Source organism: Takifugu rubripes, chromosome 21 (genome assembly GCF_901000725.2).
Source record: "Takifugu rubripes chromosome 21, fTakRub1.2, whole genome shotgun sequence".
NCBI lineage: Eukaryota > Metazoa > Chordata > Actinopteri > Tetraodontiformes > Tetraodontidae > Takifugu > Takifugu rubripes.
Window position 1 is genome coordinate 11,622,332 of NC_042305.1, and position 17,096 is coordinate 11,639,427.

At 45.2% G+C, this 17,096-nt stretch overlaps 1 protein-coding gene across 2 annotated transcripts in view; it reads right to left on the reverse strand.

Moving 5' to 3' along the window:
* grid2 (glutamate receptor, ionotropic, delta 2) overlaps window positions 1-17,096 on the reverse strand; it is a 269,350-nt gene that overhangs the window by 20,101 nt on the left and 232,153 nt on the right. For both annotated transcript variants that reach the window (XM_029829851.1, XM_029829852.1), the window contains exon 14: window positions 3,086-3,252. In XM_029829851.1, the coding sequence (XP_029685711.1) occupies window positions 3,086-3,252 (167 nt within the window). The remainder of the gene's footprint in view (window positions 1-3,085; window positions 3,253-17,096) is intronic.

Here is a 17,096-nt window from a genome sequence, read left to right on the forward strand (position 1 = left end):
GGTGCAGTAATGATCTGGAACGGAATCTTTCTCTTTCGTCTCAAAAAAGTCCGATTAGGAGCTGATGCAGTGGATTTTTGTGGCAGCGTTCACAGTGTGTGAAATACAAATCGCACGCCGCTCCCGAACACGTGCGCTCACTGAGCTGTTGTGCATTCAGAAGTGTCATTTGCATCTGTTTAATAAGTCGTGTGGGGCCACTTGTGATTCCATGGGCCCCTGAAGGAGATGCAGATCTGCTTCGGAGCCACTGGTGTGCAGCTTCCCTTGCAGCTGTGTCCCAAAACAACCGGACCGCATCGTTGTTTGTGAAAGAAGTGAGAAGTTCAAATTTTTCACTGACATTCATCATCTGCTTCCATTGATTTTTTGTCACCATGGTTGCACTTTAAAATCTGCAGTCCTGCCCATAATCAGACAAAAAATTCAATGACTCATCAATCAATTAGAATCTCTTTGAATGTGTTCATGAGGCGCGGCAGAACATTTGGCCCTCAGACAGCAACACCCTGCCTAGCATCCATTTCACATTTTCATGTCGATGCCCGCAGAGCCACACAGATGAAAATAATATATAGCTCAGAGAAAGGGCTTATTTTTTCCCCTTTTAACAATGTGGCGCCTTAAGCACTTCAAAAACAACATGTCAGGAGCTGTCAGCTTAAATTACCAGACTAGCCTTTTATGCTAGTGTTTTCTGACTCCAGTAAATCTGCAGGCTGTCTCCATCAATCACACAAAGGCGAGCACCCACACACATTCGGGGCTGTTGTATGGTGCCAGCAAACGTGGCTACATCCAGTGCAAACAAATGGGTCGCTGGCTATTTTATAACAAAGTGGCTACAAGATGAGGTTGTACAGATTTCTGAAGACGCCTCAGAGCAAACGGTTTTCAATTCTCACCTGACCTCTTCAGGATGAAGGCCACTCAGCCTTACTAAAAGTGCAGAAAATAGTTCCCTCCACAGCTTGGTGATGTCAAACAAAATGGAAGAATGATACTCATGACTTCAACATGGCACTACCCTTGATTCAGACTAGGCTGCAGAGATCCTTGATTTGCATGAATGAATACTTTAAATACAGAATAAGTAATTTGATGATCCCACAAACATTGAAATTGTTCTTTAAAGGAGAGAACTGAAACTGTAGGTCTGTCATGGACAGCAAAGATCTCTTTAGACAGTATTTCTCTGTAATCCTAATGTGTAAGATGGCATCATCAGCCAATCCCATCGTCTATAAAGGTGCAACCTAAACAAACATGGACCACAGATGCACTCATGCAGCGCTGCTCCTGATGGGATTTGACTTACACAAAGAACATTACAGCTAAAATCGTCAGAAAGCAATAAAATCAGGAAGATCAGGAAAATTGGTGTTTTATAACACTGACCCTGCATGTATTTATTTTTTTAAAGAATTTTTAAAGCCTGAGGCTCATGTTTTCCTTCTTCTGTCTTGTCAAGATTAAAAAAAAATATCAGGATGAAATCAAAAAGGAAAAAGAACACAGCAGCTTTGTTTTCGCTTTAAAATCTGTCTGTAACATTAAAAACTTGTTATTTCTCCTGGGTCTTCAGTACCTTTTGACCACATTTATACCCATTAAGTAGAGGCATTGATGAGTGAAAATCATCTCTACTAAGTCAGACCTCTTTAAAAATTTTAAAAACCAGCCTCTGTTAGTCAATCAACAGCTTTTGTGAAAGCCATTGTCACGTTAGACAAGTTGGGATGGAGGACGTGCACATCCCCACAAGGAATAACAGCATTTTTATTCACAGCCAATATACTGTACTTACACCGTCACTACGTGTACCAGCATGCACTGGAATCCTTCTAATTTATTCTGGAGAGAAACGATGGATTCTTTTATTCCACATGTTGTGCACGGGCCAATTCTCACGCACAGGCTGGAGTGAATTTCTGTTTGTTTTGAACAAATGGAAATGGAAGGCTCGGAGCAAACCGTATGCATCAACAAGCCTCCAGACTTGTTATAATCACATCACAAAAGATCATCAAGCTGAGTAAATGATTTCTCACCACGGCGCCAGGGCAGGCGTGCTCGCATAAATCCCATCAACCCTCCTCTCTGTGCTTCGTTGGTCGGTGTAATACAGTATGATTAGGAATAATCTAAAGAAGCCAAAACAAAACAATCATACTGTACCTCTGTGTGTCTTTCTGTTTTGTCTGCTTGTGCCGCAGGGACGCAGCAGTGCACTGCCTAGAGCTGCCATCCTGAGATGCCAGCATTACAGGAAATTAGAAGCGTGACCCATCAATTAATTGCTTGTTTACTCTAATCGCAGCCACGATATGCGATATTTTCAAGTTCGACGCTCCGCTGCGTGCGACGGCGTACACTGATGGGCCTTGTTGCACGTTCTGGCTTGTGAACGCCAAATGTGCTCGAGTTTTTTGTGACACTTTAACATCAGGGATGGCAGCTCCATTTAGACGGCATACGTTTGTGCTCTCCCCTCCTCTCCTAATCCGCTTTGATTCTCGACTGGGAGCTTCGCGCCGCTTGTGTAGCCTCCCGAGATCTTTGTGTCCGCGTGCAATCTGGTGATGTGGGTTACAGTGTTAAGCATGAATGGAAACAAACAGACGGACAGCGGCTCGGCAGCTGACAGAGGTGGAGCGGGTGACCCTCCAACAGTCAATAGGGAGCTCGAATATGGTGCTTAAATGAATGGATGAATGAGGGGAAAGAAGGAGATCTTGACCCGCCAGTAAAAGACCGAGCGTTGCGCCGGTGGTGTGCTCAAGCTGCAACAACAGAAACAGCTGGGGCCAGTGCGCCGCCTGTTGCCGACTTATTTGTGAGGCACTGTCTGACTTATTGAAGCAGCTGGGCCACTGCAAGTGCCACTCTTCCCATTTATACATCTTACAAAAATGCCGAACGTCACTAAAATGGCCATGGTGGGCCTTAAATGCAACCTTTCCATGCTTCTAAACCTAAAATCACGGACATCAACTCTGAGACGAGTAGGAAAACAGCGGCATCTCCATCAGAGCGAGCCCGAATCGAGGGGCGACTGAGACGCTGTTGAGTATTAGCGTGTTACCTTTGGGAGAAAATGTCCCTGTAGGGGCTGCCGTGCTGCATGGCGATGCCGTAGCCACGGTCTGGTGCGTTGCTGCTCACGGTGTAGAAGGAGCAGTCCTCATCGTTGTTGGCAATGTACTCCAGCACCGCCGTGTCCCAAACGAAGCCAAAGTGACCGTACTTCACCTGAGGGGAGGAAGAATGGGATATTCAGAAAGAGGCATCTATGTTTTGGATCAGCTATCTGCTTTGAGATTAGAACTATTTTCTGGGAGAAGCTTGACAGGCTTCCAGATTGCCTCTGGAGGGGGTTTTTCTCCACTTAATTATGCAAACAAACATAAGTGGGAGCATATTTTAATTTACTGCTGCACTTCTTTTGCACAGTCTTTCACTGCCTAATAGACCCAGACAACGTTTAAACATTGAGAGTATTTCATTCACACCTGTTTCTTCTCCTTCCCCCCCCTGAATCACTGATTGAGCTTTTCGCTAACAGAATCATTACAGTATGAAGGAACTAAATAGAACACAGATCATCATTTTGAACAGTTCCTCCAGTGTTCCTCAGTGCTCACGCTGTTCACCACAGATAAAACCACACATAACTGATCAGGGGATGTTCGAAACAAACAGCTTCTTTTTTTTAAATCTAGCTGTTTAGCTAACAAGTCTTTCACATAGTACGGCCTTGCGAGGGACAATCTTCCAAAGAAGATCCGATTCAATGGATCACAATCAAAATTGGCAGGGAGATAATAATCTATACTTTTCACTTAAATGTGGCAATTTCCATTACATCTACATACTCCAGTGTAGCAAGTTTGCATGTTTAGAACACATTACCAGACACATTCTTTGAACACATCACTGAGCTTCTCAGTGTGTTAGACTGGCTGAGTAGTGGCTGCAGGATAGATCAGCTGGCTCCTCAGCAACAGGGAGTCTGTAGTTCAATTATAAATAGTTGCAAGTGGAGGGACGCTCAAGTGATGCTATTGATGGTGGATTTGATGGACGCACATTAACAGTGCCCGGACAAGAGGAGAGAATCTTTTATAGCTACTAAATCATTAAGTCATGGTAGCTGTGCATGATTTAAAGTTCAGTTTGGTTTGGAGTCAGATTCTTGTGAAGGTCTGTTCTTTAAGATTAGATTAAATACACATTCAATAACAGTGTATGCATATGCAAGCGGTACTTATCTCAATGCCCCCTCTCTCTCTCTCGTTTATACACACACACACACACACACACACACACACACACACACACACACACACACACAAACACATGCACACACAGATGCTTAAGACTTTCCACTAAACTGTGACTCTGCCCGTTCCAAAGTGATTATGAGAAGCTATTTTCCTGTCTGAGAGACATACTTTGGCAACAATCACACACACACACACACACACACACACACACACACACACACACACACACACACACATTGAGAAACACAAAGGCTACCATAGACCAAACCAAATGATCTTGCTTCCTTTCCAGAACACATCTCACACTATCAAACACACACCTATGAATCCTAATCACTGCATTGGATTATTTTGCTCAGCTTCTTGCGAATTTGCTTCCCTCTCTTCCAGATCCCCCCACCCCCCATCTGACCCCCCATTCATGAAAGAAGAAAGGAAAAAATGTGGCCACCCCATAGTGTAACCACACATCCTTGTGTAGAGCTGAGCATGTTTGATAAGACGAGGCCAGATTAACATCCCAGACTAAATGCACAAAGAACGAGGGCAGAGTGAGTTAATGATGGGAAATGATAGAAACACACTTGGAAATAATGGTATTCCCCCCGCATATTCATCCAATGTCAAAAGATCAAATGCAAGACTGTCATAGTTGTCTGAGAGCATTTTCACCATCAGCAGCAGCAGCGAGTCTGGATCAGCACAACTTTTAAACACCGGGCAAAAAGTGGCAATTCCCCTTCCGCCTTCATCTCCCAGACATGAATAAATAAAAGGTGAACGCTGAAGTCCGAGGATGGCAGCCTGAATCAAAAAAACCTCCACAGACTTGTACTCTTCAAAGTCAACTCATGCACATTCTGATTTGGACATACAGCTCTCTTAACTGTACTTTCCAATTACGGTGCAGAATCGGGCCAAAGAGTGTGTAGGCAGGATTGAAGAGGTCTGTCTATCTCGCTGAGCAGTCTGGCTTCAGAGTCTAGCCATGCTTGAACTTCAAAAACGCTGGAGGAGCTCAAGGGTCCACTCGCTCAGCTCTCTGCCCCCCCCTTCCTTTTCTTATGAGAGATTATTCCGAGGCCGCCTCACGTTCGAGAGGAATCGTGCTCTCACCAACTTGCTCCAGGTTAAGAGTTGAATTTCCTTCAATCAGGGGAAAAAAAACACCTTCTAACACCTTGTGAACTTAATTCAACAACCTGTGTCGATACTGTTTCAGAGCAGATCGAGGCCCAAACAAAACTGTATCATCGGAGACAAAAACAGCTGTTTTGCGTGTTGTGACTGGATGTGATGCTGGCACACGCGCAGGTGCACAGGTGCGTCCCCATCCGCCGCTGAGCTCATCGAGGCAATTGGAGACGGCACTGAATTGGAATGACACCTGCTGGACGCTCTCACCAAAGCAACTAAACCCTCCCCCAGCTTGTTGCTCTTCTCGGCCGCCTCTGGAATCAGCCGGCCCGTGTAAAGGTGGCACACAGCTCCTGTTCTGTCCCTCCTCCAAAGCGGCACAGGAACAACGTTTGTTCTTGAAAGCGGCATCGCTGTCTAACGGCGGGGTAAAACTCGACGCTCTGCGTGCCTGACCTCCCGTCAGACATGCGATTTTTCTTGTTTTGCTGGACATGAAAGTGCTGATGCGGCGTGTTGCCGCGTTCTGAAGAACCGGGCATCCTTTGAACCCACACTGCTGGCTCAAGTCTCGCTTCAAATACTTCTACCCTTTGAATTGCGACGTCTGGCAGCTTTGTAACGGATAGCTTGGTGATTTTTCGGAGGAAATCAGGGTGGCAGCTGAGCAAACCTTTGGGGGACAAACCCGGAGACTATAGATTCTACCGTGAGATATCTCTTCCGAACCAGTCGGCTCCGTCCCCAGACCGCACACCTCTGCATACCTGCTTCCTTGCATCGTTCCCCCTTTACTTTGATTTTATGGAGCAGCAGCCTGGAGACAAACTCTCAAATGCAACCCAACTGATTCAACTATCTTCACATCTGAGGCCACACGCACCACAGCTCCAGAATGTGTCCCAGTTTATAAAGTCTGTTCCCAGTGTCTCCGACAGGCGTAAAAACACAAACCACGCCCTCGTCTGTGTCTCGCAGATTCCCTCTCGACTCTCCCTGGACGCTGTCTGACCTCTACTTTGAGTCTCATTTCAGTGAGCTCCGTCTGTGCGACTGTCTGTCTTCTGAGCTTCCTGCAGGTACGTGAAAATGTTAATAATGCCGGGGTTAGAAGTGAGCCAATCGATGAAGGAGGAGAGGAGAGGCGTGCCGTCCGTGCACCGCGAAGGAGTACGTGACGGAGGCTGTTTTGGGACAGCTTTGAAAGAGTTTCGAAATGCAAGTGGAGGATTTTATTCATGAATAAAATGTCCCAGGAAGACCGGGAGGGACTTTTGCATTTGATCTAAGTGCCCATGTGGAATTTCTTGGCCGAACTTTGTAATTGCTTCACTGATTACTAAATAATTCAACAGTTATTGTAATCCTACAGATATTTTACACTTGGGTAAAATGATGAGGTGATTTCATATCTAAAACACCGCAATTGCGCAACATGATAAATATTCAGTCAATGAACCATCCATATTTTAAGCTTTCCGGCAAAGGTTGCTGAATTACATGAGCCCGGATCAACGCCGGTGTCACCCAGTGAGCATTTACTGTAACCATGATGGGGTAATCGGCGTTATCGTCTCTTTCTCCACTCATAAAACTGCATTCGTTGCTGCTTTCACACGGTCCATGATCAATCATTTCCCTCCCGTGAGAAGTGTAAATCCATAAATCCTCTCAGGGCTGTTTCTCACACGATGAAAGTCTGGGATGCAGGTGGCATCAATCCCTCACCAGGCGCTTCTCGCTGACTGTTTGCTCTGGCGGCAACAGTCGCCTCCATCCCCCCCGGGGCTCAATGAGACAATTCCTGCACTCCCTCACTTCTGTTTTCTCTGTTGTTTAATTATCCTCAGCTGTCATTAGCGCTCTTTGTTTCTTCAGAGAGAACAAGCAAACCAAAAGAGGGAGGGAGGGGGGATTAATCGCCTATTGCCACTGTTTTCCAATCTTTACTCAGACCCCGTTAAGACGATGAGAGAGTTGATAGTAGAAAAGAGGAGTAATTGGAGACAGATGTTGGCGAGATGGATCATCTGAGATGGATCAGTGAGCCAAAACTAAGATGCCACCCTTAATAGGATAGGCAAGAAAAAAAGATTATTTTCTATCTTTCTTTTTTGTCCAACTTTATTTTTTATAATGGAAGCTTGTGAAAAATTCGCTTGCCTCAGTAAAAATATAAATCAATTATTTTTATGTGCTTTTATTCCTCCGTTCCCTCATAAATCCCACATCTCTGGTGCACCAGGATAGATTTTATGTAGCATTGATGAGGCTACATTACTCCAATACTAGATTCAAACTCAAAATCTTTTTTCATCTTCTGGGGGGGCTGTATCGAGCTGGATTTTAAAACCCTTGATCAAGTGGACCTATAAAGTAAAATAAGAAATCTAAAATGATGAAGTTTATTAAGTGCACAGCTGGCCCAAGGCAAAACTACAACCTGTTCACTTAAGATACCAGAAAACGTTTGCTTCCGTCTCTTCAAATGATGAAAACGTTGCAGTGCCAGCAGGGGGCGCAATCTTTCAAGCCAGGTGGAGCCACATAAAAAACTCTGGGGGGCAGAACTTAACTAAAAAGCCATAATTATTGAATATTTTATAATACTTGTAGTAATAATTATTATATTAAACTGTACTTTCTCTAGTTTTCTATAAAAATGACTACTGACATACAGTAGACATATTGAGCTAGTGTACAGTTAACATTTTGAGTCCCAGAAGAATCCTGTTTAATTAATTAATTACAAACTCAGTCACAAACCCATCAAGAGTTATGGCCTTGATTCTACATGGAGCACCCTCAAATCGCTTTAACCCTCATTAGTCATGATATTTTCAGGGCAATTTTGAGAAACTTTAGCATGGAAAACAGTGCGCCCATGGGATGTGGCACTCACAGGCAAGGCAAGCGTTTCGTGGTTTAAACATCTCATTGAAGACTATTAAACTCGTAAAGAAATTGGTACTTACACTGCTGTCGCTGTCACAGACCTACTCAGAACTAATTAAATGAGGTTAAAATCAGAAAATCACGATTGAATTGAAATGGCATCTTTCCAAAAGCCTCTGGATATGGCAAGAAGGATTTAAATGTAACAAACATAATCTATATTTGTCCAAGAGCTACAACAGTTCCACCACTATGACCGACCTGTGACATTCACAATGATTGAGGTGTGAAAGGAGCTTAAGTGGCGATATCATCAACATCAATATCAATATGTGTGACTGGCCAGAGGGGGTGCGCCTGGAAAACAAGTTGTGGTAAAGATATTAACAACTGTAACTACTAAGAACTTCCTACAACTTAACAGCGCTAATACCAAATTCCTTCTTGTTGGAACGAAATCTGCATTATCCAGACAATCGATTGTTTCCCCCCTGCTTCCCCCCAGGTGAAGAGTGTCATCCTCAATAGCTCCCTATCATTTCAGTCTCCCATCAATAATATTACCAGGTCTGCTTCTTTCCAACTACACATTAACTATCGACACTCTGGGTTCTCTCACTGAACCCACTGATTCTATCCTCATCCACAGCCTTGTCACTTCCTGTTTTGACGACTGTAACCCCCTTCTTCTTGGTCTTCCTCACACCAACCACAAGCCTCTACTAGTTTATAATCTGGCCACGACCAGAATGCCCTCGTTCCACCATATCAGCCCCCAATCCTGTCGCAACCCCACTGGCTCACAGTCAGATTCAGAAGACAATTGAAAATCCTTCCATATACATTTAAGGCCATTGGTAGCCTTGCCCCTCCTTCTCACTCAGATCCTCTCCCTCCATCCACCTGGCTGTGCTCCTCACCTGCCCCAGCACCAGGAGGAGGAAAGGTTTCAGTCGCCCTCCTGCCACAACTCAGGACCTCTCTCCCGCCATCCCAACAATGTAACATCGGCTTTATACTGCGTTTTTACCTGCTATGTTGTAAGGGTTTATCTGTAGTATTCTTTCTCTGTAAAGTGGCATTGATTGTCTAGAAAGGCACTTATAAAATAAAATTAGTGACAGCACATGCTGCCTGTGTTTGCAATAATAACCCCGTCTATGCACAATATTGTTGACTCACTTAGTTGTCCACTATCCATCATACAAAGAGAAATCAACAAGGTAAAACAAAGTAAAACACAAAGGTGCAGCTGAACACTCTGGGAGGGTTGGGATCAGCTGGAATCGGCTAATTCTGCTGCGTCACGGGCGACCTGTTCAGCTGAAGCGAAAAAAGCTGAATAAATTGGACCACAACAGGCTCGTCTCATTCAATGGCACGTTTGACAGGGCAGGTGGAGTTAGGAAGCAAAATCAAAGTGGCTCCTTGGATGCGTCTGCAGGAGACGGACAAACAAAAAACACCAATAAATAGGCATTTGGGGAGGTATTTAGCTTCCACTGACGGTGGATTGGAATCTAACAGACAGGGGATGGTTCCACAGTTGTTGTAGAATAGTTATATAAGTTGGATTTTGGTTCTGGTTCACAGGGCACACCAGTTAAAATGGTCCAACTCAACACAAAAGCAGAACGTCTTCAAAGCAGCAAATGCGAGCAAATTTGTTTTGCACCTAAGTTTATTTGTGTCTTTAATCTTTTCTGGTTTTCCAAACAAGCAAAACAAAACAAACAAACAAAAAGAGAAGATAGTGGGAAACAGCAGGGATCGAGCGCAGCGTGCAAAGTGTGTCCACGGCAAACAGACTGTGACGGAGTGGAAAATAAACAAATAAATACAATGGGAAAAGCACACCGTGTCTCCTGGATGAGATCAAAGAAGTTGAACAATCAAGTCTTCACGAGGCTCCATCAGCATATCAATGTGCTCATTACCGACACCTGGAAAATTGCACGATTGGAGAGTTTAAAGTGACCTTCGCCTCATAAAGTGCTGTGAGGGCTCAGAAGTTCTGCAGAGACAAACACGCCTCCATTTGAATGCAGGAGGCACAGGCCTGACTTGAAATCCAGGAATGAAAGTGGTCCTGAGAGCTTCCTGTCTTCGCTGGCTGTGGGCTCTGCTCACCCGTCAACGTACAAATGAGTTTTCTTTTTGAGGTCTCTCTTATTTTTCTGAAAGCGAAAAAGAGACTAAGACGAAAGGAAAATGCTGCTTCAATTTGAGGCCTTTAGTTCATATATTCTACACCTGGTATCGACATGTAAAGCCTCAAATTTAAATAGGCTTTGAAAGTATTCATTGGGAAGTGTCTCGCACTCTCATCACCCTGTTGCTAATCGTCAGGGGAGTCGACACTGGCAACAAAACCGTTGCTGAGAGTCTGTCCATTTTTTGGCTGATAATGTGACGATACGGTCCAACCCCAGCCCTCTCTTTTTAGCCCAAAATTCACTGCAGATGAAGGCATCGTTCTTCTGGGTCACATCGGCGGCTGCAGCGGGTGACTGACGCAGTGATTTGACACGCTGAGAGACGCGCCAACGCAGCCTGAACACTTAATGGTTGATTCAATCAACCTCGGCGCTCTTTCCCTGTCTCCGGCCACTAAGCGGAGTTCAGCGGCGTAATCATGTGAAGGATGCCACCGGCGTGGAAGGGACCAGCTAGGGGAATGAACTGGTCCCTCTGTACGAGACCACCAACCCTCCGAAAGAACATTAAGGGGCATCTTCAGATGAAATTAGCGCGATGAGTACAGTTTAATTATGACCTGCTTGGCTGGTAACTGCTCAACGTAACCAACCACACGGCTGCAGGAGCAGATGTCGGCAACAGCGTCGACAACACAAATGACAGAGATCAGCGGAGGCTCAAGAGCATCTTTCCCCACAGTGATCTCTGGACCTTGACTGGAAGGAGATGATCCTGGTGATCATTTGGAAATGCCTCAGACGTCACTTCAGGGATTGAAAGTGATCCCACCGCTAGATGGCAGCATCTAACCCTGAGCTTATATATTACCTGTTGCCCCCCCCCCCCCCATCCCTCCGTTTTTGGAGAACAGCTGTCAGAGAGCAAAATGGATTTTTTACCAAGTACGCGCACAAGTGTTTGCAGTCCCAGAGTTTTATTGTTTCTGACAATTTTAGATATTAGAACCACAAGTTATGCAATTTAGTCTTCTACTGAACAGATGATAGCTGGCAAGTCAAGAGTATTTGTTTATGATTGGCTACTTTAGAATAATATTCCACCTCCGATGGCAGGAGTCATGCATTGTTTTATACAAAGAAACAACAAAAACAACTCCATGTGAACGAAATCACAGATGTGAGAATATGAAAGATCACATCTCTGTCTATTAGAGTCAATCTATGACAATAGTCTATTTTAAATCCTGACCACTGAACCTCAAATATCAATGAACAAGCGTGTCCACGGTCAGCACCTCCAGTAGAATCATCCTTCAGTACAAATCATTCTTAAATAACTCATCGCATTTGACCACAGTTAACACTGCAGCTTCAGAGGAGCCTTGTAGTCTGTTTTGGAGTTTTAATTGGAAGCATAGGTGGGGAAAAAAACCCTGATAAAGACAGAAAATGATGCTCTTCAACAACAGAGTGAGTGCAGCAACAGTTGCTGTAACTCACCCTTCAGTGCTCCCAGGGGCAATTAAAGAAAGGAGCGTCTTTTTTTACAGCAGGTGCCGTCGATTGGAATTTTCAGGGAAGATGTTTCATTTGCAGACACGGGTTTGAGAGTGAGCGGGATGTAAATAAGTGTGACAGCAATTCTTTTTTTTCCTTTTCACAGCCGACTGACAGGCTCTGCCAATATTTCACGACAGTTCTGTTAACCTGAGTGGCTCCATATGCCATGCTTGCACACAGCAAGTTAATGAGCAGCTGTTGTTTGCTCTTCTAATGCCATATTATCCTTAATGTGACAACATGCTAACATGTGGTGAAACCTGGAGCTTGGTTTAGGAGATAAAAACCATGTTGTCCACTGTCGTGCCAGTTTTACCTCTGGGTTGCTAATTTGCTAGCACACTGGCTGTTTTCTCATCCTGTCTATGGGGAAGGATAAAGTTTTTCTTTTAATAATGGTTCTATTTCAGAGAAAAGCAAGTTCAAGTCAAACACAGAGTGAATGTTCACAGATGGGATTGTGAAAGCGGCTGGTGAGGCTTGTGGAGATGTACTGACTACAGCTACACCTTTTATGCAGGCCGTGTGGGGAGCTAGCGCCCCGCCGTGATCACCTCCGCGGTGAGTCGCGTTGCTGTGCAGATTCAGTTTCTCCTCTCAGCTTGAGACGCGATTACACCAGAGATTATTCGACTTGCTGGCACCAAAGCTTGTCCCTTCTTCCAAATGTTTCCAGAAGTGCTCTTCAGGTGATACAGAGCCGCAGCGTTCAGGTTCTCATGGAAGAAAAGACCCAACCGGGCCTATTGTTTGATTAGAAAAGTAAAAAGCTGGTGAAGAGGCGTCTGTTGGAAGATTACGCTCATGCGGTGCAGAACGAACAGCTCAATCAACGTTCTTTCAACAGCCTGGCTGTCTGGGAAGAATTTTTTTCTCCCTCTCTCATTAGGAGTAAAGCAGATCATCCACTTCTTTCTGAGATTTTTCTTTAGTAATCATACATTTGATTATAGCTCATAGATCTCTCATTCCATCAGAAACTTTCACAGAAAACGAAGCGAGTTAGTCCCAGCTGTTCTTTTTAAAGAACAGAACATCTCATGGATGGGCGGTGTTAGTAAGGAAAGCCAAATCGGAATTCTTTTTAGTTTATGTTAGGTTAAATGAACCTAAAATACCGAGTGTCCATCACAGATGCTCCTCTCCGACCTTCGGTGTGTTCCATGAACACTGACGGTGCCTCTGGTATCTAATAAGCACTGATTCTTTCACCTGTGGTCACATGGGAGGATGGGGGGGTAACCATGGCAACACCACAAACCTTATTAAGCATCAGAGATGTAATGGCGGTACAAAACATGATGAGGTTATGCGGTGGCCTGAGGAGGAGAGGCGCGGAGGCGCTGCTGGGGGGGAGACAAAGACGGACTTAATAAATCACCGAGTCCTTTGGCACCGACAGACGCCGTCCAGGTACAGGTGGTCGGCGTCGCCATTGGTGGCAATTACCTCTGTCGCGGTCCAGGGGAAAGGATCGATGTGTGTCTGGGGCGCACTTTGCGCCCCTCGCATCCACCGTCTGGATTCATTTGTGTTTTTAAAATCACGCGGCAGCAGCGGGGAGTCGGAGCCTTTTTGTCTCGCCGTGTCTCTCCAGAGCGGCAGCCTGATGAATTTGCTGTGGAAAACAATGCATTTTTCATACGTATTCTTTCTTGATAGCAGCCCTCAGAGACTCTGTCAAGATTTTCCTCTGACTTCAACACTTTCCTGACTTCCAACCTGTCCCTCCGATGTCTTCCTCTCTTCCCTCCCCCCTCAGGCTTCACTCCAAATCCGTCCTCTCTCTCTCCCTCCCTGGTTCTGCAGACTGTGATGCATGGCTGTCTGTGTTTTCCAAAAGTCCATTAGTCTCTGGCAGTCGGCCGCCTCTTCTCGCTCAGACGGCGATAAAGACGCGGAGCGTGGCGGTCCAGCCAGCCGCATGAAAATGAGAGGACGGTGAGAAGAGAGGGAGGGATGGAGGGAGTCGACAGAAATTGTGTGTGTGTGTGTGTGGGGGGGGGGGGGGGGGGGGGGGGGGGGCACGTAGGTGCTGGCTGGAAGCCATGTGAAAAAGAGGGATGAAGGGAAGGGAGGAGAAAGGAGAGCACAAAGAAAGAGTGAGAAGTTAAACACGCATGGAAAAAGAGCGTAGTACACAGCAAGTGGAAATCAGCTTTCCATTGAGAGGGGAGAAGACAAAAGAAAATGTAGCTAATGGACAAAGAGGAAGAGGATGGATAGAATGGGCTGAAGGGGAGGTGAGGAGAAGAAAGAAGGTTGAGTTGTAACCAGATACCCTGCCACCAAAACCATTAATAACCCAGTGCTCCATCGCTCCCACTCTTACTTCCCCCACTAATCTGTCTTCAGTTGTGCAGCTAAACTTAAGTACATCTGTCCTCGGGAAAACAGGACAGGAGACCTTATAAACTACTTTTGAAACCCAAAGTCTCTCCAACGATTGCTTTTCCTCCCCAGTAAATCGTCTCCCAGCAGCTTTCACCCTCAGAGCTCATCAGGGTGACTTGTCTCATTAAAGCCGTGGACGGTGTCGTTAAGGTTACATTGCTCATTGTTGGAGGTTTTTACCTGGAAACGGACAGAATCCGAATCAAATCAGCACAACGGAACGAGCCAAGACATATAGCAGCCTACTAAGTTATATTACGTATGGTCTATAATACGGGTGTAAGTCCCAATATGTGAGGAAATGACCTGCTTGGCGGAGGTCTGCGCTCTCTGAGAGCTTTTTTTCCTTTTAATTGTGTAACAGCGACTTTTATTTTGCTGACAAGCTCATGTTTTGTTTTTGGGAGTCCTGGTCAGATGCGCAGCAATACTTTAGCTGCCGTTATCATGTGCATGGACAACCTTTATGCATTTTTTAATCAGTAAAAATGCTTTTAAGCCTTTTTTCAGATTAAGGAGGCACCTAGCACTTTCCATTCCAGGGAAAATCTGAATAGCATTAACCACTTCACTCACCTTTGTGCTTTCAGTGTCAAGCCTAAATGGAGTTCAAAAATAATATCATCAGCAGACGGGCCGATGCAGAATGCGAGGGTGGGAAATGGCAGGATGAGATAAATGTTCAAACAAATTTAAACACCAGGGCCAACATGCCTTGGTCAAAGTTGCCACTGAAGTGTGGGCGCTCGTCAGCATTGCAAGTTTTGAGGCCGGCTAAAACAACGATGGTGCTAACGATTCTGTTTATCTCGCAGTCTTCGTGTTTATCTTCGTAGTTTGCTTCGGTCTTGTCATTTCTGTGTTTCGGTGGCTTGGACGGGATGAAAATCTAACATGAGGACCACGGCACCCACAGGGATCTGAGAGGAGGAAGCGCACGTTTGTTCTCATTCATTCATTTGTGCTTTTATTAGGTCTGCCAGGTCAGGCCTGGCAGAGAGGAACACAGCACTGTTCGCCTGCTGTTAGGCCACGACAACAAAAAAGAAATGATAATAATGAATCCAATAAATGGCCAAAAGTTCAACACTCATATGGGGAAATATTACATTTTTACAGCGAAGGGCCAGATTGGGCCCACGGGCTTCTATTTTAGCGGCGTTATGAATACCACAATAATAAATTCATCTGAAAGTCTCTTTGTACTCGCTTATTAAAGTGGTGCTGAAATTTAGCTTATTAAACTTTCAGAACTGCGCGCCTTTTGCACTTCCTCGTGTGTTCCTTTCTTTCTTTCTGCCTCTTGGATGAACCACGGAGAGTTTTCGTTCCATCGCCATCGACTGCGTCAGACTTCATCTCCATCTCAGCGATGGTCTGACAGCAGGCAAATTATTCATTGAGAATCAGAAATTAAACTCAAACATTGAATTTCCGCCGTCAAATATTCCCTGCGTGCGCTGGAATATGTTGCACAAACACACGTATGCAAACATACGGAGGCCTTCCCGCATGCAGCAAAAACGCCGGGTTGATTGGAATCCTCATCGCGCGGCTTCCTTGTTAGCGGCTGTAATTAGCGCAGGAACGAGTGACGACGCACGTGACGGCGATGAAGCACTGCGCATTAGAGAGTGCCTGAGAGGAGGGAGGAAGAATTAAGAAAGAGAGATTAAGGGTTGAAAGAAAATTGCGTGGGTGTCAGGTGGATTCTTGAGTCGTGATGGAAGAGAAACAGCAATTAGCTTCATTATTATATCAGAGGAGGAAAAGAGATGCTAGAGTGTTTTCGCCACTCGCTTGTTTTCATTTCTTTGTTCCTACTTCTTTTCCCCTCCCTCCTGTCTGTTTCCTGGAAGCCAATTTTTTTGTTTTTTCAAACAAGTCAGTTTTCAATCACACTGCAGCGTTTTAAACGTTTCACCTTCCCTTACTCCCAACGTCTCCCTTCATCTTTATGGCATCTTTCATGCCCAAAGAAAACTCTTTTCATCTGCTCTCTTTGTCTGAGTCATGGCACGGAGATGCTGTCATCACACGGGGAGAGAATTGTAACAGCAGGGAAATATGTTTGCTGTTTGGGCTTGTTGCGGTGAATGCTAATGAGCTAGCAGACTCTGCGGAAAAAGAGCTTCCTCTCGTTTTTTCCTCCCGTCAGGGTGATTTGCACAACTGGAAAAATAGAAAATGAGAGCCTGGCAGCCAAAAGGCCATTTTCCGGTCCTAACAGAGGCTGAGTTATTACAGAGGATATTGCGGCAGTCACACCCTGGCACGGTGACAGATATATATCAAGCCGGCTTATGCCTCTGCAGAGATCTCATTCAAATCCAATCTGAGACATGATAAACACATAAATAAGACATTAATTTTTAGCAATCGAATGAAAATGCTCTTGTTCTTCTCCAGTCAAGGGGAAGAAAAAGACAAAACAAAATGACAACACACACTCGGGCTGTGTGTCCAGTCGCACAAACCCAGCTGGGGAACCCTGTTCCGTAACCTTGGCAACTCTCTGACCAATGGCTCATTAGCAGGAGGTCTTCAAACAGCCCCACGGTGTCACGGACGCTGACACGCAAAGGCTCGGGGACCTTTGTCAGCGGCAGGTGACGCGGTGAGATTTGAAACAGGTGTTTTGAGAGGTCAGACTCTCAAACACACT